The 15,236-nt window shown below is 35.7% G+C and overlaps 1 protein-coding gene across 1 annotated transcript in view; it reads right to left on the bottom strand.

Moving 5' to 3' along the window:
• Positions 1-670: 670 nt before the first annotated feature.
• Positions 671-15,236, bottom strand: part of RTTN (rotatin) — a 92,579-nt gene continuing 78,013 nt past the window's right edge. The window contains exons 42-49 of the mRNA XM_086608537.1: positions 14,699-14,793; positions 11,051-11,128; positions 9,560-9,686; positions 7,587-7,786; positions 5,595-5,862; positions 4,238-4,341; positions 3,804-3,873; positions 671-972 (exon numbers count right to left, since the gene is read on the bottom strand). Of these exons, the coding sequence (XP_086464663.1) occupies positions 896-972; positions 3,804-3,873; positions 4,238-4,341; positions 5,595-5,862; positions 7,587-7,786; positions 9,560-9,686; positions 11,051-11,128; positions 14,699-14,793 (1,019 nt within the window). The 3' untranslated portion in view covers positions 671-895. The remainder of the gene's footprint in view (positions 973-3,803; positions 3,874-4,237; positions 4,342-5,594; positions 5,863-7,586; positions 7,787-9,559; positions 9,687-11,050; positions 11,129-14,698; positions 14,794-15,236) is intronic.

Raw genomic sequence — 15,236 nt, 5'->3', positions numbered from 1 at the left:
TAAGAAGCATGTTCAACAAAACTGTCATGTGCTCAGGCATTAAGGTATTTTTCTCTCAAATGCATTTAGGACAGAATACTTAAAAACTTATCACAATAGTTACATAATAATAGTTCAAAGAAAACACAACTCTGGATAACAGACTGGTTTTTTCCCTCAAGGAAAAGATTTGAAGCGTTTATAAATTGGAAACCAACATATTGTGTCTCAAATATTTTCTACGATGTTTAACGTAACTAACTAAAACTGATGCATGTACCTCATATCCTGAATAAACTGCTATGTTAACATAACTGTCACCTGTAATATCAGCAATTGAGAGCTCTTTTTCAATTGTTAGCATCTTCAAAAACAGCAGCGTTCAACCTGAAAACCTCAAAACACCTTGTTGTTCTGTACCTCATAGGTATAACACACCATGACTGCCAACATTTCCAGTTCTTCGCTCTAAGTATGCACTGTGCACATCTGCAACATTAAAAATTACAATCCACTGAAAACACATGCTGATATCAATTAAAAAACCCTTTATTAAGAGAAATCCAAAACAGCATTTCTAATACTTTACAGTAACAATTTCAATGCATAATTTAAGAAAATTACTGATTATTCACATCCTTTTCCTTTGTACATTCCTTCTTCTGTATACCCACTTTACATAGTAGTATCATTACAATTTCCCATTGGGATTACAGTACAAACAGTTTGAACCACACCTAGTGCAACTTCTTTGGTTCAAAGCGATGAACTCCTTCCTCAAAGGCTTCATAAATTTCTTCCATAGCATGTACGCTGCTGCCACAAATCCATGAATGAGAAGTGTTTTCTTTAAATTTCAAGCTCCCATTGAATAAGCTGTCTAATTTCAACACGAGAAGTCATATGATGATCATTATCAATCAAGAAGCTGCACTATATTCTCTAAGCATTTTAAATAGTAGGCATGTAGCTCATCTTCTGGCTGCGTATTAGCTAAAAGGAAGGAAAAACAAGATTTGAACTTTTAGTTGATTCTTAATACAAAATGATTTTTTCAAAGATGGCATCAAATGCCTTGTTAGAATTCATGCTATTTTATGGTCTTAACCTCTACATTATGAGTGGCAAATCAAGTACTAATACTCTGTAGTTCATTTTTTGGTTTGGATTGTTGCTTTTTCTTTTAAAGTTAAGTTCTTCAGCAGCTTTCCAAGCCCCCACTTAGTTGTAACAAATAAAGTGAAACTGCCTTTTGATCATGGTATGTTACAACGAGGTCATGCCTTGTTCTTGCCAAAACATCTCCTTGGGTAGGACAAAGTGGGAAATGAAAAATAACAACAGACATGTTGAAAAATTCCTCCACTTGTATTCAGAAGAACAATCTACCTACCATTTTAGCCTAATGATCACTGTAAAGTGATCAAAGCTTTAATAGAGTAGGCTAGTTGAGAACCTTAATGCAAGAAGATATAGATGACAACTTCACATGACTGTAAACTGTAATAACTACAGTTGCATAAAAACTTTGACACTCAATATTTTGATATTTAAATTTTTATTGAATTAAAAAAAAAAAAAATCAATCTTTCAGTGTAGGACTTTATGTTCCAAAGTAGTACATATATAAACAGGGATTAAAGATACAAGGTGTTAGTATGTAAAAGCTGCATATTTCTACCTTGTTGATTCAACATATTTTCAAAAGCTTATCAGTGGTAGTTATGCTATAAAGAATAACACAAACTTATCTATTTATTAACACACTATCAGAATATGAAAAGCCGCATTATGTTTAATGGTTGACTTAGCAAAAGAGGAGTTTGAAACAACAATACATTGACAAAGACAATGGATTTAGGTGACAGTACATCACAGAATCATAGAATCATAGAATCGTTTAGGTTGGAAGAGACCTTGAAGATCATTGAGTCCAACATAAACCTAACATTGTCAGTCGACCACTAAACCATGTCCCCAAGCACCACATCTACACGTCATTTATATACCTCCAGGGATGGTCACTCAACTGCTTCCCCGAGCAGCCTGTTCCTATGCTTGACAATCCTTTATTGTGAAGAAATTTTTCCTAATATCCAATCTAAACTTTCCTTGGCCAACTTGAGGCCATTTCTTCTTGTCCTATCACTTGTTACTTGAGAGAAGAGAATGACTCCCACATTGCTACAACCTCCTTTCAGGTAGCTGTAAGAAAGCAGTAAGGTCTCCTCTCGCCTCCTTTTCTGCAGGCTAAACAACCACAGTTCCCTCAGCCGCTCCTTATCAGACTTGTGGTCTAAAACCTTCACCAGATTTGTTGCCTTTCTTTTTGGACATGCTCCAGTACCTCAACATCTTTCTTGTAGTGAGGGCCCCAAAACAGAACACAGTATTTGAGATGCGGCCTCACCAGTGCCAAGTACAGGGAGACAATGACTTCTCTAGTCCTGCTGGCCATGTCACTTCTGACACAAGCCAGGATGCTCTTGGCCATCTTGGCCACATGGGCACTCTGCTGGCTCATATGCAGCCGGCTAGCAACCAATAGCCTCAAGTCCTCTTCCATTGGGCAGCTTTCCAGCCACTCTTCCCCAAGCCTGTAGCGTTGCATGGGATTGTTGTGACCCAAGTGCAGGACCTGACACTGCCTTGTTGAACCTCATACAATTGGCCTTGGCCCATTGATCCAGTCTGTCCAGATCCCTCTGTAGAGCCTTCCTACCCTCAAGCAGATCAGCACTTCCACCCAACTTGGTGTTGTCTGCAAACTTACTGAGGGTGCACTCGATCTCCTCATCTAAATTATTGATAAAGATATTAACCAGAATTGGCCTCAGTACTGAGCCCTGGGGAACACTACTTGTGACTGGCCACCAACTGGATTTAACTCCATTCACCACAACTGTTTGGGTTCGGCCAACCAGCCAGTTTTTACCCAGCGAAGCGTACGCCCATCCAGGTCATGAGCGGTCAGAGATGTTCTAGCAAAAATACATCTTCTCCTTATTAGGATAATAACAAAGAGTGTACAATGTAGACAGAAATTCTGTTGTGCAAAATACTATTGGAACTCGGTACTATAAGCCCCCTAATTGATAAAACTATTTGAGTACAACTATAGAGCAATTAAAAGCAGTAGGAAAACTCACTGGTTTAAAATGAGCATTCGCATGTTTTTACAAGATCAGAGTCTTGATGCATCTAACAACCAACAAACCCTTTATTAGCTACTGAAGCTCCAGCTACAGACCAGTGTTTGAACGTCTTTCAGAATGAATGCTCTTGAGCTGAAGAGAGCAACCTATCATATAAAAGCAATACAACCGATAGTTAAGTTTGGTTACTCGAGAAAAACTCAAGCTTTCAGAAAGTCAGCTAACTCATGATACAGTATTTTAAGACTTGCACAATGATCTGTTCTGATCCTTTCTCTGTATGGCTGAACACAGTGAGGTTAAGCACTGTTCAGAAAAGTCAATGTTAAATAAAGAATTTTCCTTATCGCTAAATTTAAGAATTAACACAGAAGAGTACTGTGCGAAGAAAGCATTTTGCTGCAAGCACTATCAGACCTATGCTTACAAACTAACCTTAGCAATTACCTGAGGTCTTATCTATAATTTGTTAACCAAGAGGCATTTTTCTGTATCTGTATTTATAAGATGCCTAACCATAAAGCATATTACTACTCACAATTTTAAAGACAAAAATAATTTAAAAAACTCATAGCACAACTTATTGTGATGATATAAATTGAAATGTATTAATGATCTACCTGATGGAAAAATACAGAATTGGCATTAATTGAAACTAAGAAGACTTACTTTTCTTCACTAAAGAATAAGCCTCATCTATTCTTCTCCTTATTGATGGATTCTTCAAAGTCACTTTCGCCTGTAGCACACACAAACACACAAAACGCAATAATTTGACTTTCTTCTCCACATGTTCACACTTTAACAGCAAAGTTTAGGAAATGACAATAACTGAGCAGAACATGAGATGCAGGAATTTTAAAATTAGCATATGACTGTATCATCACACATATTGCATTTGTATAAGCAGTGGCAAATCACAGAGGACAAGCTGCTTCCTTACCATGTTGTTTAATCTCCTAGCCTGAGCAGCTATGTGATTAAAATAATAAAATGAAACTGCTGCTATAAACTTTATTTTTATTTACTTAAAGGTTACTGTATTGTTTACAGCATAATAAAATTAATGTTACAGTTTTTTCAAGTATTGCTCAAATACTAACCTTCTGATAGTTGTGAAGCAAAGCCCAAAGCGAAGCTGCTCCTATTCTCTGAACAGCACAACTATCACTTTCCAAACAGGCAGACAGTACTGCAATCGCTTTATCTAATGAAAAAAATAAAAAAGATCTCATCTAGAAAATATCATCAAAAGCACACAAATATATTTACAGGTCTCAGTATTTTGATGCTTGAAGTACCCTTATTTCCATGACAGGCATTGGTATGGCAGAAGAATTACAGAAACTTTGTTATCAGATTAATTAAATTTAAAGACGCTCATGAAATTGGCATACTACATTGAAAGAAGAGTTAAAAAGCATATAGCAAAACAAAACCAAGCAATGCTAAAAACTTAACCCATCAGTAATAAAATATGCATGTTAGGCACAGCCATCAGCTATGCGTAGGGACTGAGTGAGCCATGAAACTGTTTTATAGCTCCCAGTAGCCACAATTAGAGACACATCAGGATAGAAATTAAGATGTTTCTATTTTCCTTAGTACTTATTATGTAGACGATTTGTAATCAATGAGAAATATTTGCCACCCCACTGTAGGCACCTTAATTTCCTAGCCTTGCTCTGAAGCCAGGCTCTTCAAGTTTGCTTGTTCACTTCATAATAAAAATTCGCAGACTGTGTAACTGAATAATGTATGCTTAATGAAGGCAGCAAATCAGCATCTTAGGAAAAAATGAAAAGCACGGACACTACGAAAAACCTGCTGAGAACTTACAACAAAGAGAGGAGCATTCTCTCTGCAATTAAATGGGGGAAAGAAACATGCCATGATCATAACTTTATCATTATCATAAATGTTTTCTGCACATGACAGAACACAAAATACTTTGTCTCAAGATCCATGACTTGCAGGAGCAAATAAAGTTTTGTCCAACTGAAAGATAGGAACTTCCAGGTAGAAATATTTAAAAAAAAATATTTCTCAAGTAAGTTATTTCAAACCGACTGAGACAAGGCACCCTTCAATGCAACATGTCCTTTCCCCACCCCCACTCCCCCAAAAAATTGCTGTTAAGAGAAAACTGTAAAAATCTTTTCATTCATAATGTGTTACTACATTCAAATGATCAGTCTCACATCAGATCTTGATTATCTTTTTTAAACTATTTATTTGCTTTTCCTTTTGCTACATATTCTTATTTTAACTGCTTTTCTGCCAAAATACATGTTCTAGATATAAAATATATGTTCTATGAAAATAATGTTTATAAAAATGTTTTACTAAATAACAGGTTTGAGTTTTTGGTCAGTAACCCAAATTGCAATCAAAATATGGTATTCTGGAAGACACAATATTCTCAGAGTAAAATAGCTTGTACACCTTTTAGATACTTACCATTAGCTAATATCTTTGGTTTATTAGTTGGACTAAAACATATGTTATGTAGAATGAGAAGTGCCAGATGTTGGCTGCTCTTGTGTTTGTATTCACACATTTCCACGATCTGGTCTAAAAACCCATTTATCTTCATCATCATCTGCTGTCCATCTTCTCCAAAAGATATATTCAGTAGCAGCTTTAGCCAAAGAGTAGACACACTACTAGGATTTTTATGACCTCCTTTTGGTAATGAAAGAGACAGAAAGTTCTGCAGGAAGTTACTCTGTGAGAAGGAAGAAAAAGGATGTTAGAATTTATAGTATTCCATGGTTTGTTCACTGCTGTTTGACTTTCTAATCTGCAGATTTGACCAAAAACTAGTACTAATGTTTCATTGACATATTTCAGGGAACCCACTATTAATCAAAATTTTTGAAAGAATTACATACGAAAGAGTCCTTATCTTGGTTAGAAAGTTAATACGATAAAACACATTTTCTTCTGTAATAATTCATGCAGTGTAGATACATAAAAGTTGAGCCAACACAATATACTTCTTTAAAGGCTGATTCCCACCATTAGATAAGTTTTTTGCTTTGCGCTTAGCGTTTCTGCCCAAAAATAAGCTAGAAGCAACTTAACTGAATCAATGCACTACTTACCTAATGTATTCTTAATTTCTTATTTATTATTCCTTGCATTATTAGCAAACGTTAAAGGTATCATAGATTCATAGAACATCTTGAGTTGGAAGGACCCATAAGGATCTATAGTACTGACCCCCTTCACTGACAGCCATAGCAACGTCCTCTATTTTTGTAAACTTTGAAGGAAAAGATCTGTGTGTTGATATGGCTTACACTACCACTTCCCAATCTCAGGGTTTGCCTCCACTTTAAGGAGATTCTGAGCAGGTAAAAATCTATTCCCCTGTTGCAAGAGGGAGATGATCTAACATAACATTCCTATGATGAGAAAAGTTGTTGACTAAATATTCCCAATCTCACTGACCCTCCAGAGAATGAAGTCTAAGCACTATCGCACTAGAGTGAAACTCTGGAGACAGCAAAAGCCAAAACAGTTCACAGAACAGTACAGCTATCATAGAAAAGATCTCAAACTCTTCGTTTCTATCAGTAAGTTTGAGAATCAGTGATTTTGTAACTGTATGACCAGATTTTACATAATTAGCACCACAAAAAGATCATATTTGCCCTGCCTTTTCTAACAGGTAATTAGGTCCAAACACAGAATATTGTCAATGTAAATTGAAAGTAATTGTTGTAATTATTAAACTACTATAAAAGATACTAAAACAAACACACTTTTTACAACTCCTGTTGTGTTAGCTAGTTTTATCACATCACCGATATAGTTGGTTTTCAATACGGTTTGACTTCTTGTCTCAAGGTGTTGAATTTATTTAAATGATCAAAGTTAAATTTAAAAGAAATAGATTTTTCAAAGAACATTTGATAAAATAGAGTAAGGATCATTCAATATACAAATTAAAAAGGGAAAAGACAGTACTTACATTTATATACTAAGAACAGATTTCTACCTAACAGCCAACTACTGACATGTAGGACGTCTCTAAAACTATAATTTTTATAAACATTGTGTTTCACACAGTATACTTAATGATTTATATAATGTTTAATTTCTTGCTTACTCACATGCAGTTTGCTCTACTGTATGCTTACTTTCACGATCCACTAGTGATTGCTATCAATATATATTTTATATCCCACTGAAACAGAGAGGTTATAAAAAGCTCTAGCAAAAATTGTATAGTTACACATGCTGTTTTCATCCAGACTATGAATATGACCAAATTACACACTACTCTGAGGGAACAGTAACACAACTAACCGAGAAGACCAAAGGTTTTGATTTCTGCAGAAACACGTCTACATGACCACAGGACTCTCCCTATTGGAATACGATGGTTTATTAGAAAGAAAAATGCATCCATCACTGCTAAGATCAAGAATATTATTTACTTACCTTCTGAATAATGCTTTTACAGTCATGAGACAGAGCGAGGTTAGAAAGAAGACAAAACACCACCTGCTGAATTGGGCTATTATCGTTTGACAATTGGGAAGCCAATTTCAAGATGCTATGCATTAGTGAATTGCCAGCTGAACTTCGTGCAGATGGAAGTGATGATTGTCCACCACTGGCCCAACAAAGTGAAGCACAACCTTAAAGAAATGAAACGTTTATCAAAAGAGAAATGCACATTTACTTTTAAAAAAAATAAATCTACAAAAAATGCAGTCTAACAGCTCAAAGATTGAGATGGGACTTTTGAAAGGATTGGGATGCTTTTGCTTTGAACCACAGTAAAGTCAATAGGACATGCTTTGAATAGAAACATGCCTGAATGTGGCAGTTTACTGGAATAGGTGTTTACTGTCCCATTGTTCTAGAATCTAAGAGGTGATTCTGCTGTTGAAGAGAAGCCATTGCTCAGTCTCAGAAAGTCTCCTTAAAAACTACAACATTGGATCTAATGCAATATACAATTATTTGGCATCAGAATCTGAAGGGATCCTCTGAAACTGGTTCAGAAAAAGAGACCTCTATACATCTGAAAGGTTTAGTAAGTTTCTTAAAATATTTTTCTGATATTTGCTGTCTGCAACTGTCATCACCTTGTACCACACTAGCATGCAAAATCCTACGCTAGAGTTACAAGCTCAAATTAATACAGCAGCAGAGAAAATTAAATTACCAACATGATGTTTGTCCACAAATATGCGCACACACCTTTTTGTTTAGTGTTATTTGCAGTCTACAAAAGTTAACTTCTTACATGGCAAAAGCGAAAATAAGACATTTTTAACTGTTACAAACATCTACGCACATTTCTCTGTCTGACTACACTAAGAGGAAGTGGTTAACAGGTTCAGAGCAGGAAAATTTGGGTCACCTCATAAGCCAACTATTCTGAACAGAAAGAAAAAACATGATTACTCTAAAACCACTTGCCCTAATTAGCAAGGAAAATAAAAATGCAGCCTAGAGTCATTCAGAGTTAAGGAACAAGTAAGACCATCAGAACGTCAGCTTAATTTCCAGTACATCACAGGACACTACATTTTAATTTTATATCCTGTGGTTGATTAACACATATTTGACCTTTTTTCAGTCCATATTGAAAAAATGTCCTTATGAAAAAAAAACATCACAAGTTCATTTAAGATCTGGAGACATTAACTTAAAAAGAGGATGAAAAAGCTCAGAGGCTGTTCAGATAATGTATTTTAAGCATGCTAAATCTTTCATGGTATCTTTACAGGAAGAAATCAACAGGTACTTATACGTCTTTTCAAGTCACTAGCAAATCATTATGTGAGTCAATAACCAGGATATGGAATGAGACAAATCCATACTAGAAAAATGAACGGGCTTCTAGTAGTGGGCATAATTACTCATCAATGGAAATAAAAGGTTTCCTCAAAAGAAGAAGAGAATCCTTATGAAAAATATACAAATACAAGCTACTGATCCCAATGCATAAATAAATGGAAGAAATTTAATATAGAATTAAATTAGATAATTGAATATTTTAAAATCAGAATATTCGCAGTAAGGGCTGAAGTACTACAAATTGTATAAAGTAGTGATACACTGTTCTCTGTCAGAGAATTCCTAGAGTAGCGTTTCTACAGTATACTACTCAGTTTGGCAGGACTTTCAGTGTAACTTTCAAACACAATGGTTTGAATTAAATGCTACTTAATCCTTTAATACAATTGTACTCTTGATAAATCCAATAGACTGAAACAAGATCTGAACAAAAGTCTTGAATATATGAAAATCAAAACTCTTGATAGACTTTGATGGACCAGTGCTTTCATACTTTCCTTTTATGGTAGCAATAAACATTATTTCCCCTTTATTACGCTTTTCTGTCGTAATTATTCTGGTTAAATATTTTGATGTATTGCATCACAGAGTGACTCTCATACCTGTAGGATAGTTTGCAGTGTAGACACAAAGCAAATGCAGAGCTATTTGCATTGAGGAGTTGTCTGTTAAAAACCACGGCCATAGGGAGTGCAGAACAGGGACAAGATGAGCTTTGAGTGCTGCCATCTACAAGAACATGAGGAAGAATTTAAACTACTAATACTATTAAATATTTTGAAAATGAAGTATAAATAGAGTGAGAAAAGCATATTTTATCTTATTGTGTCCCATTAGTTGGCTTTAAAGATAGTACAAAGACAACTGACACCCTCGACAGTAATAAAATTAACTGTCTCAGTCAAAACCAGCACACACATTTTAATTACTGAGACATGCAAACAAAAGTAAAAATTTACTCATTTCAACTGTGATTGTTCAAAAGCTCCCTATTCTGAAGTTTTATTCTACTCCAACTAAAGCATGGATATAGAAGACTGCAGCTCTACAGTGCAAATGATAGAAAACTTCAGTTATCAACAGCAACATCCTTCTCTACTCCAAGTAATTGTTTCTGCAGATCCTTGATGAAAACAATAAAAATATTTCACAATAATCTTATCTGAGATTATGTCAGAACCAAGTTATGGGTACCTTAGGGATAACCAAATAGCTTATTTCAGGCCCATAATTTACATGGTATTCTGTATACAAAAAGGATGCTAAGACATGCCCTCAACAGAAGTACATCTGGAAGGTCTGGAAATCTTGTGGTTTCACCAATGCATTTGCTACAAATACCACAAGTTGTATCACAATGCCAAGACAAATTAAACTGTGAAAAAGAAAACGGAAATAAACGTGTGAAAGGTATCAGCAATAAGAAAGAGTAAGAGTAGTGATCAGAAAGAAAGAATACAGAAAGAATGAAAGAAAGTAATGGAGCATTTTCCCCACAGGGAAAAAAACAGGTAGGCAGAACTGAAGTAGAAAAGAAACTGAAAGGCACAGAGAAAAAAAAAATCAAGATGAAAACAAAATTGTGCCTTGTAGGATTAGTATAAATTAACTAAGACAAAGAAAAGTAAATGGCAAATTATTATTTAGGTTTCTGTTCTGTTTTGGTTTGGCTTTGTTTTTCAGAAAGGGAAAGGAAAAAAGGAGAAAGGAATAAGGAGAGGAAACTACTTTCCAAGATGTGAAATGTATCTCTTTTGTGCCTGTCTTGTGGCCCCAGATGTTTCTCCTTATTCTTTTTCACATTATATGCTTTGAAAATTGAAATTATTGGTTTAAGCAAAGCAGAAGGGTGACAGCCATCTGAAACCTTTGGGAGATTATATTTCAATATGACCTCTGAGTTCTTAATGCATGTATGAAATATTCTTAGGAGGTGGGAATAATAATGAAATTTGAAGTATTTCTTGCCATTAATATCAAGCTTAAATTTAGCCAGCTTGAAAATAATTTCCAAGTAGAAAGAAAAAAAAATAACGATCTTCATTCACTAATTGACTGTGCTCACATTATTACTCCAGTATAAGAATACTTACTTTGCATTCCTCATTTTGAAAGAGGCAGTTTCTGAGGAGCTGCATAGAAGACCTTAACTGCTTCATAAGGTTATCCTCCTATCCAGAGAAAAATATATGAAGATCATTAACATGAGACCAGAACAAATTTTGTACAAGGAGGAAAGAGATTTCAAAGTACAGGTGAAAATCTAAGGCATCAACATTTGCATCACATCTCTTTAGCAGAGTTTCCTTCTGATCTCAGGTAGGATTCATCTCAGCTAGCTTTAAACATGTATACTAAACACATTTATAAAAAGTCACTTGGAGTCATCCTCATCTCTCTTTATAACTCACAGATACTATTTCTAGGGACACCGATCTAGCCAAATGCAGAGATCTGTAATGTAGAGCTCTATTTCTCTTACAACTAATGAAGAATGGTTGGGAACACTTTCTGGGTATTTGTTCCATCCTAAAGCAGACATCTAAACCAAGTCGAATGAATCACTCCCTAGAAGCACCTATTTTTCTTCCTTGGATAAAAACAAGGATAAACTAGCTCTGTCTTGCAGATCTCTACATTTGGTCAGACCAATCCATCCTTATATTCCCAGTGTCTTAGTTCCCTATCCTTAATAATGGAAATAGTTTCCAACCTGATAAGAATATTACAAAGATAAATACTCACCTTTGGACAGTGAGGTACTATACTGAGATTCAAGTATACAAGTAAACAAAAAAATCTGTCTTCATGATAGCACTGTGACACTAAAAGGCTAACGATGGCTGACCTAGCTTCTATAAGGTTGACATACTAAACCACTTCTGAAAGATCATCAAATTCCAATAAGCTTGTTCACCACAGGAGACTATTTCTGTTTTATCAAGCATAAAGGAACAAAAATGTAAAATAGTATTCATGTTTAATCTCAGACGAGGTGAAGTAAAAATGTTTGCTTGGAAATCATATCATGTACAGTTGATGACATTTAGAGATGAAGTAAAAGTCTATCTCAAAAAAGTTAATGAAAGTCAGGTGTACTAAATGAAACAGAAACATAAAAGCCATCATTGCAAATGCATTTTGTGACTGGTTTGTCTCAATTTTAGCTAAATAAAATGCTAACTCTAAGATGTTCCTTCAAGAACTTCCGCATGTATTAATTTATTTATTTAATAAATTCGAATAGCACTAAATCCTATAAAATGCCATAAGCTACAACTTATACTTAGTCAACTTCCAAGACGTTGAAAAAGTTACAGATTGTGTTGATGGCACTGTTAGTATCTCTTTTTTTTATTTTAGGATACCTTGATTTTTACTAAGATACTATTTTGAGGGGGTTTTTTTGGAAAGCTTAGCTATTTGTAAATACTTTTCATGCCCTTGGTTAGCATGACAGTAATTATTATGAAATAAAAGTAACAACAGGTAAAATATTTCAGTTGCCCTAAGAATGAAGCTAGCTTAAACACATTTTTCCCAACAGTTACAAGAAAAGGAAGAGAAAAAGATGCTCTGATAACTTCATTTTGAGAGCTGCGTCTTGAAGTGGGCTGAGGGGCAGTTTTGTGAATGACCAGCTAAATCTGACTATGAAAGCTCAGCTTCTCTCACAAGAAACTAGATTGCTTGTTGTTATGCACCACATATGACGAACAGCATGCTTACATATGATGGAGCAACCTACAGTCCCAACTCAGCAGGGAAATCTGCCACAAAGCCTTTCACAAATCTCTTTCAAACAATTATTAATTAACATAAACAGTTTTTCTGAGCTTTCTCAGAGGCTCCTTTCTCTCAATTTTGTTCAAGTTTTAAATGCCTTCTACATTTAGCAGAGAAGAAAATGACCTCAGCTTCTCCCTTCTCAACCCAAGAAATATAATGGATCAGCTGACTTCAACCTTACTGGACATATCCAGGGCAGGACACCTTTCAGCCTCTATCCCTTGAAGAAAGGATAATAAATGTGTTTAGTAGATCTCAAGAAAAAATACAGTAGCCTTCAAATATTGGGGTCAAACTCAAATTCTTTTAAGAGCTCATTGTTATACAACACAGTTCCACGCTCTCACAAATCAAGGCTAATGTCTGTTTGTGCCAACGCCTCAGAGAAAAATACTGTCGAGCTCCAACAATGCAGAAATATCCTGCAGGAAGATGTTTTCTGCAATCTTTGCTTTATGTGGGAGTGGACAAGATATCAAACTTGACAGCAGAGGTTATTGTCTGTGTTTTAATAGTTCACTTAGATGAAAGTGGTAGAAAACAAGTAGATTGCAACAAAAATCTCATGAAACTGTTGTATGAGAGTAAGAAATGATCTATGTCTACATGGGTAAGGAAAAGCTGGGTGATGTGAGAGTTTGGAACAACCAGAAGGGAGGTTAAAAAAATTAAAGGCTGAACAAAGAAATTGTGAACAGAGAGAAGAGACTGGGAGAACAGGCAGTAGAGGAAGCATGAGTGCGAGGTAAAAAAACCCCACAACTCTGACAAGAAGTTAAAGCCAGGAACAATTGAGTCTGATGACAAGAGACCAAAAGGTTCTGACCAAGTATGCAGGAGCACAGAAGCCAGGAGAATAAAAAAAACCACGTGACTTAGATGCACAAGCAAACTGGAATTGGGTTTGAGGTGAGAGGGAGACCAACTGCAACAGGAAAAGAAAAAAAAACCAAAATGGCTAGCACTGGTTGAAAGACAGTGAGAAATAAAATCTGAGAAACAGAAAAAAATATTATTGTGCAAACAAGATGGGAAAAATTAGATGGGAAAAATTAGCTGGATTGGATAGGACCATGAAGTCAAAGCTGGAAGTCCAACTGCATCTGAAAATAATACAGTACTCTTAGACATTGTTGTAGGCTAAACAAATATAAATTGCAAGCACTGACAGGTGACAAATGCATGGACATGTATGTGTGTGAATGTCCGAAACTGAACTTTTGAACTCTCAATCAGAAGCCTGCTAGTTGCTGGCTTCAACCAGAGCGGGCTAGTTGCTAACTCTGACAACCTGGACTAAAAGTGGGAAGTCCTGAATCCTCCAATTAAAGAAAAGACACGAGACAGAACCACTAATTCAGAGGCTGATCATGTGTTGTACTTTGCACACAGATTATTTACGTTAGGTAAATAGGAGCTTAGAGCTCTGGAAAGAAAAGCTGCGGTGAAAAGGATTCCTGAAAAAAAATGGTGTCTGAAAGAAAGAAATAGGCTCAAAAAGAAGAATGTGAATATCCTGGCTGAAGGAACAATCCTGCAAGTGGGAGAAGATCATGGAGACCAAAGAGATACATGGAGACAAACATCAGAGCATGCCCTGGGGCTTTGGCCAGTAACACCCAAGACTAGTAAGTGAGCAGCTGCAAAGCACAAACTGATGTGATTTTCTGCCTGAGTTTCCTGAACCAGCAGTCAAATACATGTTGGAAAAGGAAGTTGAGACCTAGTGAACATAACTCTGAGTGAGACAGTATGTGAGATAATCAGGTTGGTAAAAGCTCTAAAATCATTGAATCTTAAAGAAGCCTCAGTAACCAGATCCACTACAAGTTGTCATTTACTTTGTCTCACCCATGACAGAGAGTACCACCCTCAAAATAAACAAAAACAAAATAAACCAAAAAGAGCTGAGAAGTGCTTTACCATATCAGTCTTTTTGTTTTTATAGTTACCTTTTTCTTCTGTGCTTTCCCAAGCTTTAGGGAATCCAAATTCAGCTGTGCATGAGTATGTTTCATGTCTTCTATACAGCTGTCTATCAGGTCAACTAGAAGATAAAAATATTAACACTTTGAAGTTCATTCACCATCAAAAATATTTTCTGAAACACAAAATATCTTTCTTGCAATGTCTTGATTACTGTTACCCTCCTGAACTGAGATTTAAGGATTCAGAGGTCCAAATTCTATGAGTTCATATATATTGTTATCTTCTTGATATCAGGAAGTAACTAACTGTCTCTGAGACGGAGTGCGTCTAGTTGAACGATTTTGAGAAGCAAGAATACATTTGAGTCCTCTTGCAAGGAAGGAGAGGAATGCCCAAAGGAAGGACTGGTAAGATAGAGAGGGGAGGATGATTTGTAAGGAAGAGGATAGCAACTCATGACTCTTCAGAATATCTTCAAAGACACTGTGCAGAAGACTGAAACTTCAAGAGGTCAGAGCATGAATTTCTCTTATCCAACTCTTCTAAGAGGTAAGACAAAGC

The sequence above is a fragment of the Tauraco erythrolophus genome, chromosome 3 (assembly GCF_009769465.1).
Source record: "Tauraco erythrolophus isolate bTauEry1 chromosome 3, bTauEry1.pri, whole genome shotgun sequence".
Taxonomy (NCBI): Eukaryota; Metazoa; Chordata; class Aves; order Musophagiformes; family Musophagidae; genus Tauraco; species Tauraco erythrolophus.
This window is presented reverse-complemented; position numbering and strand designations above follow the sequence as displayed.